This window comes from Theobroma umbraticum, unplaced genomic scaffold (genome assembly GCF_002168275.2).
Source record: "Theobroma umbraticum cultivar Fairchild unplaced genomic scaffold, ASM216827v3 scaffold_56.0, whole genome shotgun sequence".
NCBI lineage: Eukaryota > Viridiplantae > Streptophyta > Magnoliopsida > Malvales > Malvaceae > Theobroma > Theobroma umbraticum.
In genome coordinates, this window is record NW_018397256.1 from 13626972 (window position 1) to 13641077 (window position 14106).

The following is a 14106-nucleotide window of genomic DNA, read 5'->3' on the forward strand; positions in this document are numbered from 1 at the left end:
TCCGCTGATGAATTTGACGTAATTGTAGTGGGAGCAGGCGTCATGGGCAGCTCCACCGCATACCAGCTAGCCAAAAGAGGCCACAAAACTCTTCTTCTGGAGCAGTTCGACTTTCTGCACCACCGGGGTTCTTCGCATGGCGAGTCCCGCACCATCCGAGCAACGTACCCTGAGGACTACTACCATGACATGGTCAATGAGTCCTATCAGATGTGGGAGCAGGCCCAGTCCGAGATTGGCTTCAGGGTCTACTTCAAGGCCCGACACTTCGACGTGGGCCCAGCCGATGCCAAGAGCCTTCTCGCTGTCATCTCCACGTGCCGAAGGAAGGCCATTCCACACCAGGTCCTCGACCGCCGGCAAGTCACCGAAAAGTTTTCCGGCAGGATTGATATCCCGGAGGGCTGGATTGGAGTGTCCTGCGACCATGGTGGTGTCATCAAGCCCACCAAGGCGGTGTCAATGTTCCAAATGCTGGCGCTTAAGCATGGTGCATTCCTCTGGGACAACACGGAGGTGAACGGTGTAACCAGAGATGGGGTGAAAGGCGGGGTGATAGTGAGTACAAGCAACGGTGACAAGTTTTGGGGTAAAAAATGTGTGGTGACAGCGGGCTCTTGGATGAGAAAGTTAGTCAAAAAGGTCAGTGGGGTTGAGCTGCCCATTCAACCTCTGGAAACAAATGTGTGTTATTGGAGGATCAAGGAGGGGCACGAGGCTAAGTACGCAATTGGAAGTGATTTTCCGACATTCGCTAGCTATGGGAAGCCATACATATATGGCACACCATCGTTGGAGTACCCAGGGCTGATCAAAGTAGCAGTGCATGGAGGGTATCCTTGCGACCCTGATAAGAGGACATGGGGACCTGGAGTCATTCCCAGCTCCTTGAAGCAATGGATCGAGGAGACTTTCAGAGGGTCGGTTGATTCAAGTGGACCTGCTGCAACTCAATTGTGCGTGTACTCGATGACCCCGGATGAAGATTTCGTGCTTGATTTTCTGGGAGGGGAGTTTGGGAAGGATGTGGTGATGGGTGGTGGTTTTTCTGGCCATGGATTCAAGATGGCGCCGGTGATCGGAAGGATACTGGCTGATCTCGTGCTCACTGGAGAGGCAGAAGGAATTGAGCTAAAGCATTTTAGGATAGCCAGATTTAAGGAGAATCCGGGAGGAAACGTTAAAGACTTTGAAGATCAAGTTGGGCAATTGACAAGTGCACTGTGACTGAACCATAAACCAATTTCTGTTCATCGTGCCCATTCATACGGCCCAGAACCAGGACTCTTAACCCCACCCTCCTTCCCCCCGAATCTTTCTTCTTTGGTCCAATCACCAAAGAGAAATGAATTAACATTTCTAGTTTGCTATCTGTAGCCACTCTATGTTGCATGCAGTTTTTGTGATATCTACGTCTCAACCTCATGTATTTTATGCATAAACTAGTCATCAGTTTAGCCCAAACACCAGCATTCTTCTATTTTTCTTCTTTTTCATACATTTCATCAAAAGCAAACATATTGGATCTGTAGCATAGAGAGTGTTTGCACGTTGACAAGCTGTATGACACAAGTTCAAGTTAAGACCATCTTAGATTTGACTACAACCATTTAAGCACTAAGATTCCAATTCCTGAAAGGAGAACTTCAGAACTAAGCCAACAAAAGAGAAAGGTGGGGGAACAGAGGGCGATAAGTAGCCACCAGAGGAAAATAAGGTTAGATATGCACAAACTGTAATGCAAATCTGCTGAATATGTACAAGATTGAACACCATTCAAAATGCAACATTCTTGTTTGTGTATAACTAACAAAATCTGTTGCTTGTAGACAAATCTTAACTACAGTAGCATCATACAACCTTTGGTTGGGTTCAAAGTGAACAATCCTTAATCTATGTCCTATGTAATTGTAACGATGATTTTTCCTTATTGGACATAACCAAGCAATCTGAGATGCATACAGATAAAAACAGCAAATCAAAGTTGCCTGGTTGAGCTAAATAATGAATCGATGGTCCATGTTCAGAAAGATAAAAAATGATTATTGAGCCAAGTATGCATTTGAAGGAAAAATCGTGGTTGGCACTCCTTGCTAAACTCTGACTCAAAAACAGATGGAAAACCTGCAGAACAGCAAGACCATAAACTCAAGTATGAGAAGCATGGATTTGGACGAAACAAGACACAAATTGGATTATGAAATGATGCAAGGATAAGAGGAAAAAGACAGGAGTTAGGAAACAAGACATAAAAGAAATCAATGAAATGCAATCTGAGGAAACGTACAATAGTGCTGATCTCAAACAGGATTAAAAGGCATATAACTCCGAAATGTAGACTAAAAAAACCAGGGAGGTTAAAAATCAACATGTTCACTACGCATGATGCCAGAACTCTATGAAACAACACATCTGACAAAGTGGCCACTAACCAGATTGGCTTGTCAAAATACAAAAGCTGCCAACAGCGTATGCAGTACAGCCCAATAGATTATAATGCCAAGCCGTAAGGCAGGTTGTCGCATAAGCGCCCGATCACAAGAAACCCTAGCAGAATTCATAAACATAACATAGTTACTTGAATAAAAAGGCTGCTTTTGTGTGTAAATAAATAAACAAATTCTCAGCCCAAATGAAGTTTGCACTACTTCAAATCAGCACAAACTGACAAAACAGAAATGAACCCTACCATAAGCCATCCACCATATCGGTTATTGGTCTTGTAAATCTTGGAACAATTCTTGATGAGGTAAGTGATTTGAAACCATGAACTGAGGAAACAATGAATTAAAACGTAAGGACTAAAGGATGTGCAATTTTAAATAAAACTTATCTTCACTTGAAGCATAAATGAGTAATAAACAAATAATTTTGAGAAAGCAGCAAAGAATACCTTTATCTTCATCTTCATCTTCTAACCTACTATTGCTACCATCATCCATATCTATAGCAATAGCAACTTGATCATTATTGACTTTACGCAAACTACGAACTTGGGATGCTGTGGACGTACCCGCTAATGCCCACTTGTTTATCTACACAAATATTCAGTAAAATAGAGTACTCAATAAAAATTTCATTGCTGTTGATATTGCAAAAGGTATAACTTATTCTTGTGAACAGATAAGATGAAAATACCTAACTGTCAAATTTAAAATCATCATCATTTATTAAAACAGTCCAATTTATAAGCAGAAACTAAATATCTCAAATGCTGATATATTTGCTCTATAGATTTAGCTTCTATAGCTCTATTCATGCATCTATGTATGTGTGATAAACCCAGCCAAGACTTCCCCCTTCCAGAATGAAATGAGGAAACTAGAAAATTTTCTGAAATAAAACTTAGGTTATTCTAGCTCACGTCACAGTTTTGCCTATCAGTAGATCTGTAAGAGGTCCTAACTGCCTATCTGCTATCAAAGGAACTTGCAAACACATGAAATAACTTACCACAGGTTCAACTTCCACAATTTCTGAGTTCAAACTAGCAGCCTGACCCACATCTCCCTCAGCTTCAAGCAAATCTAATTGGGATTCCTTCTCACGCAAAGTCTTCTTGAGAGTTTCTTCTCTGCGTGTCAACTCCTCCACTTTACTCCGTTCTGCTTGCAACAATTCATCCCTGCTTTGAGCAACCCCCCGTAGGTCCTCCAATTCTGATATAAGAGAACTAATCTTTTTCTGTATTATTTCCTTGTATTCAGGCACCTGACTGTTTTTAGTATCAAAATGCAAAACAGGTACCCCAACACGAGAAAAGATTGCCTCAATCCAAGTCAGAAACTCGTATATCTCATCTGAATCTCCTTTATTGCTCATTTGTGATGCAACAAGAACGTCATTGGTGCATCTAGTGACCTCTTGTCTTAAGAAGGAGATCTCAGCATCCCGATCTTGTAATTGTGATTGAAGCTGTTCAACCTCAGCCAGAAGACTTTCTGATAGATTATGAAGCTCATCAAACTTGCTCACAGTGATGGAAAGCTTTTTCACAACCTTTCCACGAGATGCTTCAAGGTTCTCCAAATCTGTGTTCTTTTGTTGCAAAACTTTTTCTAGTTCCTCGATCTTCTTTGTCAACTCTTCCATTTGGATCTCCTCCTCATCAAGTGCTTGTGTGAGGGCCTCAATTTCTGTCAGCAAATAGCATTAACAAATAAGGATTCCAACCTGATAAATATATACAAGTAAAATAAAAGTAGGATCCAAAAAATGACACATACCCTGATCTTTGGATGATAACACATCTGTCAGTGATTTGAGTCTTTCCTGCAGTTCTTTTACTCTCTGCTGTAATGACTTCTGCTCTTCCCTCATTACTTCCACCTCTTTCTCCAAATCATGCACCAGTGTCTTTGAAGATTGAAGATCTTGCGAGTAATTCGTAGCAGCTGCTTCAGCTACCTTGATTTGACCAACAAGCTCCATGCAAATTCGTTCTTTTTGGATATCCTTCTCCTGCAGCTCTTTCTGCAAGTTTGCTATGGTAATTTTCATTTCCCTTTGGCTTCCTTCAGCAATTTCAGCTTTCATGCTAGAAAAATCTTTCATAGTTGACAAAAGTTTATCTGCCACAGTCCTAATATGTTCCTTGGATGAAACACTATCTTGTCCACTAAAAGGAAGTCCTCCATCAGCTAATGTTACATGCTTCAAGTAAGTCCCCTGATCAGCAGTAGCCAAATTATTTCCTAACAGCTCAGCTTTTCTATTTTCAATTTCCAAGACTGAATTAGCACATGCTTCATAAAGCAAGGCAATGTTTCTTCTCAACACAACAATCTCCAGGTCTTTCTCTTTCCCAATTGATTCTATATGCATAATGTTTCGCCTCATAGCTTCAAATGACTCTTTCAGAGAATTTCTTTCTCTATGCAAGATCCCCAGTACATTCGATAGACTGTGACCTTGTTCATGTAATGAGTTTGAGTGCACAATGAACTTTTCTTTGAGTGCAGCAATTTCAGTCATCAAACCTTGCAAGTGATGCCGGATTAAACTGCAAACTTCGACTATAGCATCATCACCCATAAGGTCCTGCATATCGGTAACTGACCAAGTATCCATGGATTGAAAGTTCTGAAGAGGAAACCAAGAAACAATTAAAAAAGTAATCTATTTAAAGAAATACCTCAATGTGAAATGAGGTTTTTGTTCAATGCAGATGACTTGCATGCTAATCAAAAAGAAATAAATAAAATTACAAGTAGCAATACAGCAAGCTTATCAAAAAATAAAAACAATACAGCAAGCATAATTATCAACTGGCTGCAAGGAAAATACAAAAGAAAACATGACAGAGGCAAACCACTATATTTACTGAAAAAGGCACACCCCAAAATGGATGCACAAAGGAAAGGCAGGACATGAAAAAGTTACCTTGTTCTCTAAATTGCTGGATGTACTGTATGGCGAGCCAGCCTCATCTCGAGCATCATCCCCTTCCAAGCATGACTTGATATTAACCTCCAAATTTTGCAGAAATTCTAAGTCCTTCGAAGAAACATCAGATAGTAGATTATGAATATCATTGAAGCCCTTCCTGAGTTCATTTACACTAGATTGTAACATCATTAATTCAGAATATTGCTTCCTATTCTCTTCAGAGTGAACTGTGGATAACTTTTCAAGTCGCGACAGAACTTCAAGTTTTGCAGCCTCTGCCACATCCCTTTCCTTCATGACTTCTGTAAGTTCACTGGCAACCTTTGCCAGATCTTCCTGAAGACCATCATTTCTCTCTTGAACCTCATTCAACTCTGCAAGCAGTAGCTCTGCAGCTCTCTTGGACTTCCGTGACTCTTGTTCAGAAGAAGCAACAGCTGCATGCAAATCATGGCACACTTTCTCAATTCGCCCCAGCTTCTCCGCTGGATCAAAGGTATCAATTTCAACACCAACATCAATGTCAGCTATGAAGTTAAATACCCTGCGTAAAAGGTCTCCTTTCTCCTCCAAAACACGCTCAGTTTCTGTCAGATGATTCCTCAAGAACAAATTGTCCGCTTCTAAAGCTTGTAATCTTTCAGGGTAAGAAGAGAGGTCCCTGATCATCAATTCATAATCAGCCAGAGCATTTTCCCGGTGGCTAAGCTCGCATTTCAAGTTTTCCAGCTCAGTATTCATCTCTTCAATGGTTTTTTTCAGAGTGTCCCGTTGATGCACCAAAGATTTCCCTTTTCTAACAGCAACATTTAACTTTTCTCTGACAGAAGCTGACTTCTGCTCTTCTTGATTTAGTAGGTCTTGCAACTCCTCCCTTTTGCTTTCAAGTTCTTGAACTTCATGAAGCAAAGATTGATGCTTTCTGAAGTGTCCATCTCTTTCCTCCTTCACTTGCATCAAGTCATGCAGCACCTCCTCCAGCTCTTTTTTCAAAGAAGCTAGATCCTCCTGAGTAGTAGTCAGTGCTTCTCTGCTTCTGGCTTCATCACCTAGCTTGGTCCGGTCCATTTCAATATTCACAAGTTCAGTATTCATAGAACTGAGACTAGTATAATTCTCTATAAGCTTCTTCAGTAATCCTTCCAAACATGCAATACTACTGTCACCAGAAACCAAATCTTTTAATTCAGGATCCCGTAATACATCACAAACCAAGTCCTGCAATCTCCTTATCTCACCCTCCATCTTGAGAAGACCTTCCTCATCTTCAATCCTCTTAACCAATTCTTCCTGCAAACCACTAACTTTATTCTGAAGGTTTCCATTCTCAAGTTCAAACTCAGCTGCCTTTGCTGCAAGGTTATGATGATCAGAAGTCAAAGTCTCCAATCTTTCAGAAAGATGCTCCCTCTCAAGAGTAACTGATTGAAGGCCCACCTCAAGATCATATATTCTCTTTTCAGACACTTCCAAATCTGCAGTTAAAGACGCACAATAGTTTTCAAGGTTATCAATCTTCTCTTTTAAAGAATTTCTATCATGATAAGCCTCTGAAAGTGCACCTCCCAACCATTCAATCCTTTCTTCAGGTTCCACGGACCGCAACTGTGAAGGCATATCAATTCCATCCAAAAGTTCCTCCCATCTTTGCACCAAGTGGTTCCTTTCCATTAAGGACTGTTCCAGCATTTCATTTTGTTCTGCCAACCCATAAAACTTGCTCTGAAGGTCCTCATATTTTCTTCTCAAGTCCTCCCCGACAATTGAGCTTGGTTGTGCATCTTCTTTCCAGGTATCCACAGTGACAAAACCCGCATCAGAGTATGAACCACCAACAGAACTTTTCTGATCCCAATCAGCGGGAGGCAAAGAATTACCAGTGGTGGACCTTGCTAACCAATCAACTTTTTCAATAATATCTCTAGAATGGAAATGCTCAGGCAGATCTAGATCTTCTAAAATCTCTTCAATTCTCTGCAGTACAGAGTCTTTGAGAAGAAATGATTCTCTTAATGCAGTAGCTGAGTTGCGAATGTATGAAAGCTCAGATTCCAGAGCTTCCACACGCTCACCTGCCTCTGAGTAAGTCTTCAGTTTTATTTCTAATTCATGAAGCTGGGAATCTTTCACCTGTAATTCCTGAGAGCATCGCTCCAGTTCAGCAGATGTCTCTGCAAGTGACTGCTTAAGACCATCACGCTGCACCACCAAACCTTTCCCCTTTGCAACAGCTATGCTAAGCTTCTCCCTAAGAGAAGACACTCGCTGCTCTGACTGTTCAAGTTCACTTATTTTTTCCTGTAACTCAGAACGTGCAGTCATAAGGGCTTCCTGTTCCTGGCTCAAGCTTTCTTTCAAAGCAAGGATTTCCAATTCACGCTGAAGTCTCAATGCATCTAACTGATGTATCTTTTCCTCCACCTCTGTCAATTCCATCACCTTAGATCCAAACTCCTCCCTACAATCAGTCACCTGCTCACCAATGTCTTTGCACTTCTTAACAAGCAAAGAAACTAAAAATTCAAGGCGAGAACCAGGTGTTTTATCTGAGTCAGTCTCATTGCTTTCCGGTTCTACAACACTCTCAACAGATTCTATAAGCTTTTGAATGGCATTTGAATTAAGGCATTCTCTTCTCATGTCCTCAAAGTCTCTTGTCTTATTCATCAATTCTGAATTAAGTTGGTCAGCTACAGACTGGAGCTGCAGCCTTTCACCTAAAACATTCTCCAGTTGTTCAATGAAGTTCTTATACTTGCTGTAATCTAAGGTATCAGGCAGCTCCTCAGCTTGAGGGTTTATCTCAGGCTCACCCACCAATACACATGAACCAATCACAAGTTTCTTCAGATCATTGTAAAACTCATTTAGTATCCCTACCATTAATTCATTCTTCCTGAGCAAATCATTATTCTTCTCACTGACTTCTTTATAAGAACTAGATAGCGCATCATGACCTGTATAAGCAGCTTCTAGTTTCTCTTGCAGATCCTGGATTATGTTAATGGCAAAACTAACAGAAGTAGTGACCAGGCTATTTACATCCAAGATATCATTGCTGTTATTTGAGAAGGTGGAGTTGGAGACTCTCCCAACAGACTCATCAAGCCTCCTGACAGTTTCAAAAATCTGAGTAACTGTAGATTTCCATTCTAGTTCAAGCATCAATGCCCTCTCAGCTGCCTCCTCCTGTAAACTTTCCAACTGTTGATTTAGAGCAGAAGCCATCTCATCTGACCTTTGCTGTAAATCAGAAAAGTGACTCTGCATTTCAGTAATTCTCAAATGATACTCGCTCAATTTCTCACCAAGCTCAGCATTTTCTGAACTGAGGCTACTTTCTTGATGCTTTAGAGCTTCATAAAGAACCTCAAGTTCATCGTTCTTGGCTTCAATTGCAAAAGCATGTTGCTTAGCAGCTTCATACAGAATCCCCAGCTCAATGTTGGTTGCTTCAAGATTGTCACTGTAATCCTTCAAAGCTTCATGTTGAACCTTGAGCTCCCCAAATGCGAAATTAGCAGATTTTCTACAATCCCACTCACCTCTATAAAGTGCACTAGCATTATCAGTATCCTGACCCAAGAGCTTAAGCACCGCTCTCAAATTTTCTGTTACCTCTGTTGTTGAATTAAATGGATATGCCAGTGATTGATATTCAATCAAATCTCCTTCCTCAACCGCAGGCTCATCATGTTGCACCTTTGACTCAAAGGCTTGAATCAGTTTCGATACTCCTGGTGCAGCCAATTTATTGCTGGAGCGCTGTAACAAGGCTGAATGAGAGTGCATCTGTTCAAATGACTTTTCAAGGTTTTGCAATATTCCCTCAGCCTCCTTCAAGTGTCCCTTCAAGACTAGAAAACAAGAAGAATCATCAAACACTTCCTGTTCAAGCAGTGCAAGTGATGGCCCACCAACGACATCAACAGGTAAGGTTTTCTCCAATACCACAACGGAAACTTCAGGATCTTGCTCAGAAGGGATTTGGCAAGAAGGTTCATTGTCAACTGCATTGTCATGGACCCTGCTACCAACATCCAAACTTTGAACTTGACTCCCAGCTTCAACAACCAGGTTTTCCCTGCTATCAATTTCCACAATCTTGGCCTTCTGCATGTCCAGACTGGCACTGAGAAAACTGTTTTCCTCCATTAACTGCTCTAGGCGCACTGTTACTTCTTTTAGCTCAGCCTCAAGTTGCATGTGTTCCCCACGTTCTGTAGTTAACTGCTCTTGGAGAACAAGCAACTCAGAAGCAAGTCTCTCATTTTCATGGAAAAGATACTCCTTGTCCTCCTCAAGCTTCTTCCTCTCCTCTGTAACTAAAGCAAAGTTCCCATTCAAGTTAGACTTTTCATCTTGTAGAGCAGCAAGTAAACCCTTACACTCTTCCAAGTCAAGAGCTGCTTTCTCTTTCCCACATGCAAGAAACTCCTTTTCTTCTTCAAGCTTCATTCTCTCTCCTATCATTAGTGCAAGATTCTTACTTATGTCAGAATGTTCCACCTGTAAAGCAGAAATCAAGCCCTTGCAATCAGCTAATTCCGTCAGTAGCTGCTCATTCTCCTGAAGAGACAACAGTTTCTCATCCACAAGTGCCTTTCTCTCCTCAGTCAGCGAAGCAACAGTCACATTTAACTGTTCACTCTCCTCCTGAAAAGTGACCACCAAATCCTCGTATCTAGCTAGCTCCATTGACAGTTTTTCATTCTCATTGAGAGAAGATTCCTTTTCCTCTGCAAGAGTCTTTCTCTCCTCAGTCAGCGAATGAAGAGTCCTATTTAAGTTATCATTATCCACCTGTATAGTGGCCACCTGATTCTTGTAATCAGCTAATTCAGACAAGAGGCTCGATAAATCCTCCTGTGACCTTACAAGGCTAATCTGCAACTCATTTGCTCTAGCAGAAAATTCCTCAGCCTGTGCCAATGCAGTATGAAATTGGTTTTGCAGCTCCTCCCTTGCATTAGCACAAACCTGGAGTTCAGACCTGCATTGTGCTAGCTCTTCTACAAGGCATGCGTTCTTCATGTGAACCTCATTGATGGAAGAACGAAGCACAGATATTTCATCAATAAACTGATGACAATGCCGATCAGATTCCATTTGCAGATCTGACTGCTCAGAAAGCTGTAAATAAAATATATCTTTCATAAAACTTGTGAGATATAATTCCTCTTTCAATTTCTCGAATAAATCTGGATGGAAAGATGGTGCTAAAGTATCAGTCCCAACATTTGCAAGGGAAACCAATACCCGAGAGTTAAGCAGAAGCCTATATTCATCTTCATCAAGACCTCTTATCACCTCTGCTAGCTGAGAGAGTTTGAGAGAACCATCTCTAGCAAGAGACAAAGTCAGATCTGATGAACTTGCCACTTCTGTCTGAAGAGATCTTTCATGACTTATACCCTGAGACACAAAGGAGCCCTCTGGTAAATATTGCTGATTTCCTTGTGCAGTCTTTTCACCACCATTAGCACCAAATGAAGAGGATACTTCTTGTTCTTGTTCTTCTTCAACAGGTGAACAGGGTATTACATCTTCAGCCAGTTTTTTCATCTGAGGACTCACAGCCAAACTTCCATATGCTTGGGGACTGCTGGCTGCCCCAGTAAATACAGACGCATCATCTCTGCCGATGGCCTGCTCTGCCTCACTGGATGGCCCATCCATGCTAGTTACTTCTGAAGTTGCCCCTTCGAGAGGATCAGCACATTCACCATGCTCAGACGAAGGAAATCTACCATCAACTTCAAACTCTGTTTCACCGCCTCTATCAAATTGGTTCAACCCCATACCATTAGCTTCCTGCATTGCCCCTACCCAGCAACAAATGAGAATTTAATTATACATCAAACCCACACATAACTCATCCCAATTTCGCCCAAATCAATCCCCTAACAGAGAATTAGAGAAAAAAAATTAAAAACATGTGTCAAGGGAATGAGAGCACAACCTAGATCTGTTACCTGATCTCCCCTTGCTTGAGACAAGGACATATGAGGAAAATCATCTTGTGAAAGCAGTGGATTCTGCCCCCTTTCCTCATTAACACCTGCCACATCAAGTTTAACCACTGTCCCTTCTGTGGCACCAACTGAAGCAGATGGATGCGGAGCGTCATCATGTTTTGTTTCCCCTTCCAAAACTGGGATGTCTGCAGTTGAGGAAGGTATTTCTGCGCATAGCTCATTATCAACACTCTGCATACTTTCCCCACCATTAGGGAGTGAAGAATCAACATCACGCTCACCAGGGGCTATCACCTCAATGGGTAATCCATCATCATGGGCTAATACAGTATCAACATCGTCTGTCTCAGATTCAACAGGCTCTAGTGATGTAACAACTGCTGCAGTGTCAAGCCCAGAAGGCAGTGAACTCTCCATAGATTGTGACACTGACAAGTCAACATCTGCAGTTTCCCCTTCAGAGACCTGTGATGAGACTGTTGGTTTGGCAACAGAAGATGCTGCATCAGCATCAGATTCATGCTGCTCAGATTTGTTTGATTTTTTGGAAGACTTTCCTTTACTGCTACTTCCTTTACCATCCTTCTTCTGGCGATATTGTTGAAGCTGATAAAAGATGACATAAAATTAAACTCTAATCAATCCTATTACCTAACAAAAAGACTAAGGCATTGCATCCCGTAAGGGAGAAAGGAAAAGGATTTGCTCAAGTTAAGTAAATAAAGGAAAGTAAAACAGCTAACCCCCTACTTAAGGTTCAGAATAACGAAGACAAAGATTTTGGTTTTCTTCCGCTCTTTTCTTTAGCAAAAGAATAAAACAAGGGTTGAAGTAACATTAGGAATCAACGGCAAATTCAAAAGCACTTAAAACATGCTGGTGAACTATAAGCACGAACTAGAGCATTCCAGGCCTTAAAGAAAAATCATGGTTGAAGACAAATAACATAACCAGACAAGCAGAGTATGTTGGGAAAAACGGGCAACAGCCAAAATCAGAGATGAAGAAGTAAATAATGGAAACCTTTTTACGTCCAGCTGCAAGCAGATCGGTACGGCTCTTGTTCTTGTCCATCCGATCCGCTCCGTTTTTGCTCCCCACTCTGACCCCTTAAGAAATCAAGGCCAAGTCTCAATCACCATCAGGGTCTCCCCCTTAACCACGCCCCGCAACAAGCAAACACAAATTAATAAACTAGACACGATTATTATTATCAAATAAATAAACATAAAGGCCCCCAAATAGCTGCTGGGTCATTTTATTTTCAACAAACTTATGTAATTTCAAGTGGAAAAAATTACAAAATGAATAACTTAGTTTGCTTTTCCTTTTCCCACCATTCTTCAAAAGACCCAATCCCAATATTCAAAGAAGAAAACAACCCAAAGATTCCAGTCCCAATTCAATAAAAATCACAGAAAAGGCAAAAGGGTTGACGATGAACAACGGTGAAAAGATTTGCAGTAGCAAATACCTGGAATTGCAGCGATCTGGTCGAGAACCTGGCGCCGTTAATGAGGCTGTTTGGTGCCAAAATTTGCCCTGTTTCTGAAGAAAGTTTGGCCGAGCAAATTGTCCGTTGCTTGTATTTGTGTGCGTGTAGTTTATTCACTTAGATCTAACGCAAACTTCTCAATCCTGCGTAAGGTGAAATGTCCAACTCCGCAAATTTTCATCGCTGCCTGGTTTGTTTCAATCCGCGGCTAACGGGAAATGAAACCCAGGCCGACATGGTAAATCGGCAAAAGCGGGCCCGTACCCAACAGGCCCCTTTTGTTTATATGGGCCAGTACTCAGTCTTTTGCCATAATTTTATCTTATGCTAAGGTTATTAACGGTCCATGTCCGCCTCTTAAAGGGCTGTCATCCCAATTTTAAAAGACCCATAACAGACAAATAAAAGGGGCTGCAACCTTGGGCGATTGTGATCGAGCCATCAGATAGGAAGCCCAATCTTTCTCTATTTAAAAGGTCCAAACGCCAAACTATATTTACGCCCAACAATACATATTATCGTGTCATAATCATATCCTATTTAAGTATGATATTAATAATTTTATAACTAAGCATAAATATGACATAATTAATTAAACAGATCAATATTCTAAACAGGTAAAAGGAGAGATTTGTTACACTATATGACACTACTAACATCATTAATAAACAAGTTGAATTAAATTTTATATGATAAGATGAATTTATTTAAGAAAAAATAACTTATTTAAATGGGTATCATATAGAGATTATGAATGTCATATTATCTAAATTGACACAAAAACACAATTAACTAAGCAAATTATATGAATCATTTACAAATTAAACATGTTTAATCTATTTAAAATACAAAATCATTATAATAACTTTAAATCCAAACTCGTTTCACTTCATATCGTTTAGTGAATGTTGTTTAAAATTATCAAATTTAGCTAACGCTTGCTTAACCTTAAATATTTTTGGTAGGAAATTATAGAAAATATAAAGATGGATGCTAACAACAATGGTAACTAATCTGTTCCCTTTCCTTTCAAGGAACAATAATCAAGTGGCTAGTTTACACATGTGATCCCCAAGGCAGTACGTGTAGACTAATATCCCCTCAATCTCAAACTTGGTTTTCCATTGCAACAAAGTTCATGTGCATGCTACCATTCCTTCAAGTGCAAGACACTAAAGCAAAAACCCATTTAAATATTAGAATCAAGTAATGACATTATATTATTTTTTATTTTTTTGAGAAGAT

General features: G+C 40.6%; 2 protein-coding genes across 4 annotated transcripts; one reads left to right on the forward strand and one right to left on the reverse strand.

Moving 5' to 3' along the window:
* The first annotated feature begins 6 nt into the window (after positions 1 to 6).
* On the forward strand, positions 7 to 1606 carry LOC110410776 (FAD-dependent oxidoreductase family protein). The gene has a single exon (XM_021420637.2). It carries the CDS (start codon positions 43 to 45, stop codon positions 1225 to 1227), a length of 1185 nt encoding a protein of 394 aa, XP_021276312.2. The 5' UTR covers positions 7 to 42; the 3' UTR covers positions 1228 to 1606.
* Positions 1607 to 1756: 150 nt separating this feature from the next.
* Positions 1757 to 13049, reverse strand: LOC110410963 (nucleoporin). Of its 3 annotated transcripts, none has more exons than XM_021420925.2 (10): positions 12841 to 13049; positions 12390 to 12520; positions 11364 to 11972; positions 5383 to 11202; positions 4227 to 5082; positions 3454 to 4136; positions 2894 to 3035; positions 2690 to 2771; positions 2433 to 2547; positions 1757 to 2124 (listed from the first exon to the last, which is right to left on the reverse strand). In XM_021420925.2, the coding sequence occupies exons 2-9, from the start codon at positions 12438 to 12440 to the stop codon at positions 2445 to 2447; spliced, it is 8346 nt and encodes a 2781-aa protein (XP_021276600.1). In that variant the 5' UTR covers positions 12441 to 12520; positions 12841 to 13049; the 3' UTR covers positions 1757 to 2124; positions 2433 to 2444. The 3 variants fall into 3 exon arrangements, with proteins under 3 accessions (XP_021276600.1, XP_021276599.1, XP_021276601.1); XM_021420924.2 differs by having other exon boundaries at positions 5383 to 11213; positions 11351 to 11972; XM_021420926.2 differs by lacking the exons at positions 12390 to 12520; positions 12841 to 13049 and having other exon boundaries at positions 5383 to 11213; positions 11364 to 11501.
* Between the last annotated feature and the right edge of the window lie 1057 nt (positions 13050 to 14106).

Excerpts from the sequence above, each read along its gene's own strand:
- LOC110410776 (XM_021420637.2), top strand. The coding sequence starts at position 43 with ATGGGCAGCTCCACCGCATACCAGCTAGCCAAAAGAGGCCACAAAACT.
- LOC110410963 (XM_021420924.2), bottom strand. The coding sequence starts at position 12,440 with ATGGACAAGAACAAGAGCCGTACCGATCTGCTTGCAGCTGGACGTAAA. Across the intron at positions 11,214-11,350 it reads AGATCAGGTAACAGATCTAG|GGGCAATGCAGGAAGCTAAT; the intron begins GTTGTGCTCTCA and ends GTTGCTGGGTAG. Across the intron at positions 2,548-2,689 it reads GATATGGTGGATGGCTTATG|GGTTTCTTGTGATCGGGCGC; the intron begins GTAGGGTTCATT and ends GAATTCTGCTAG.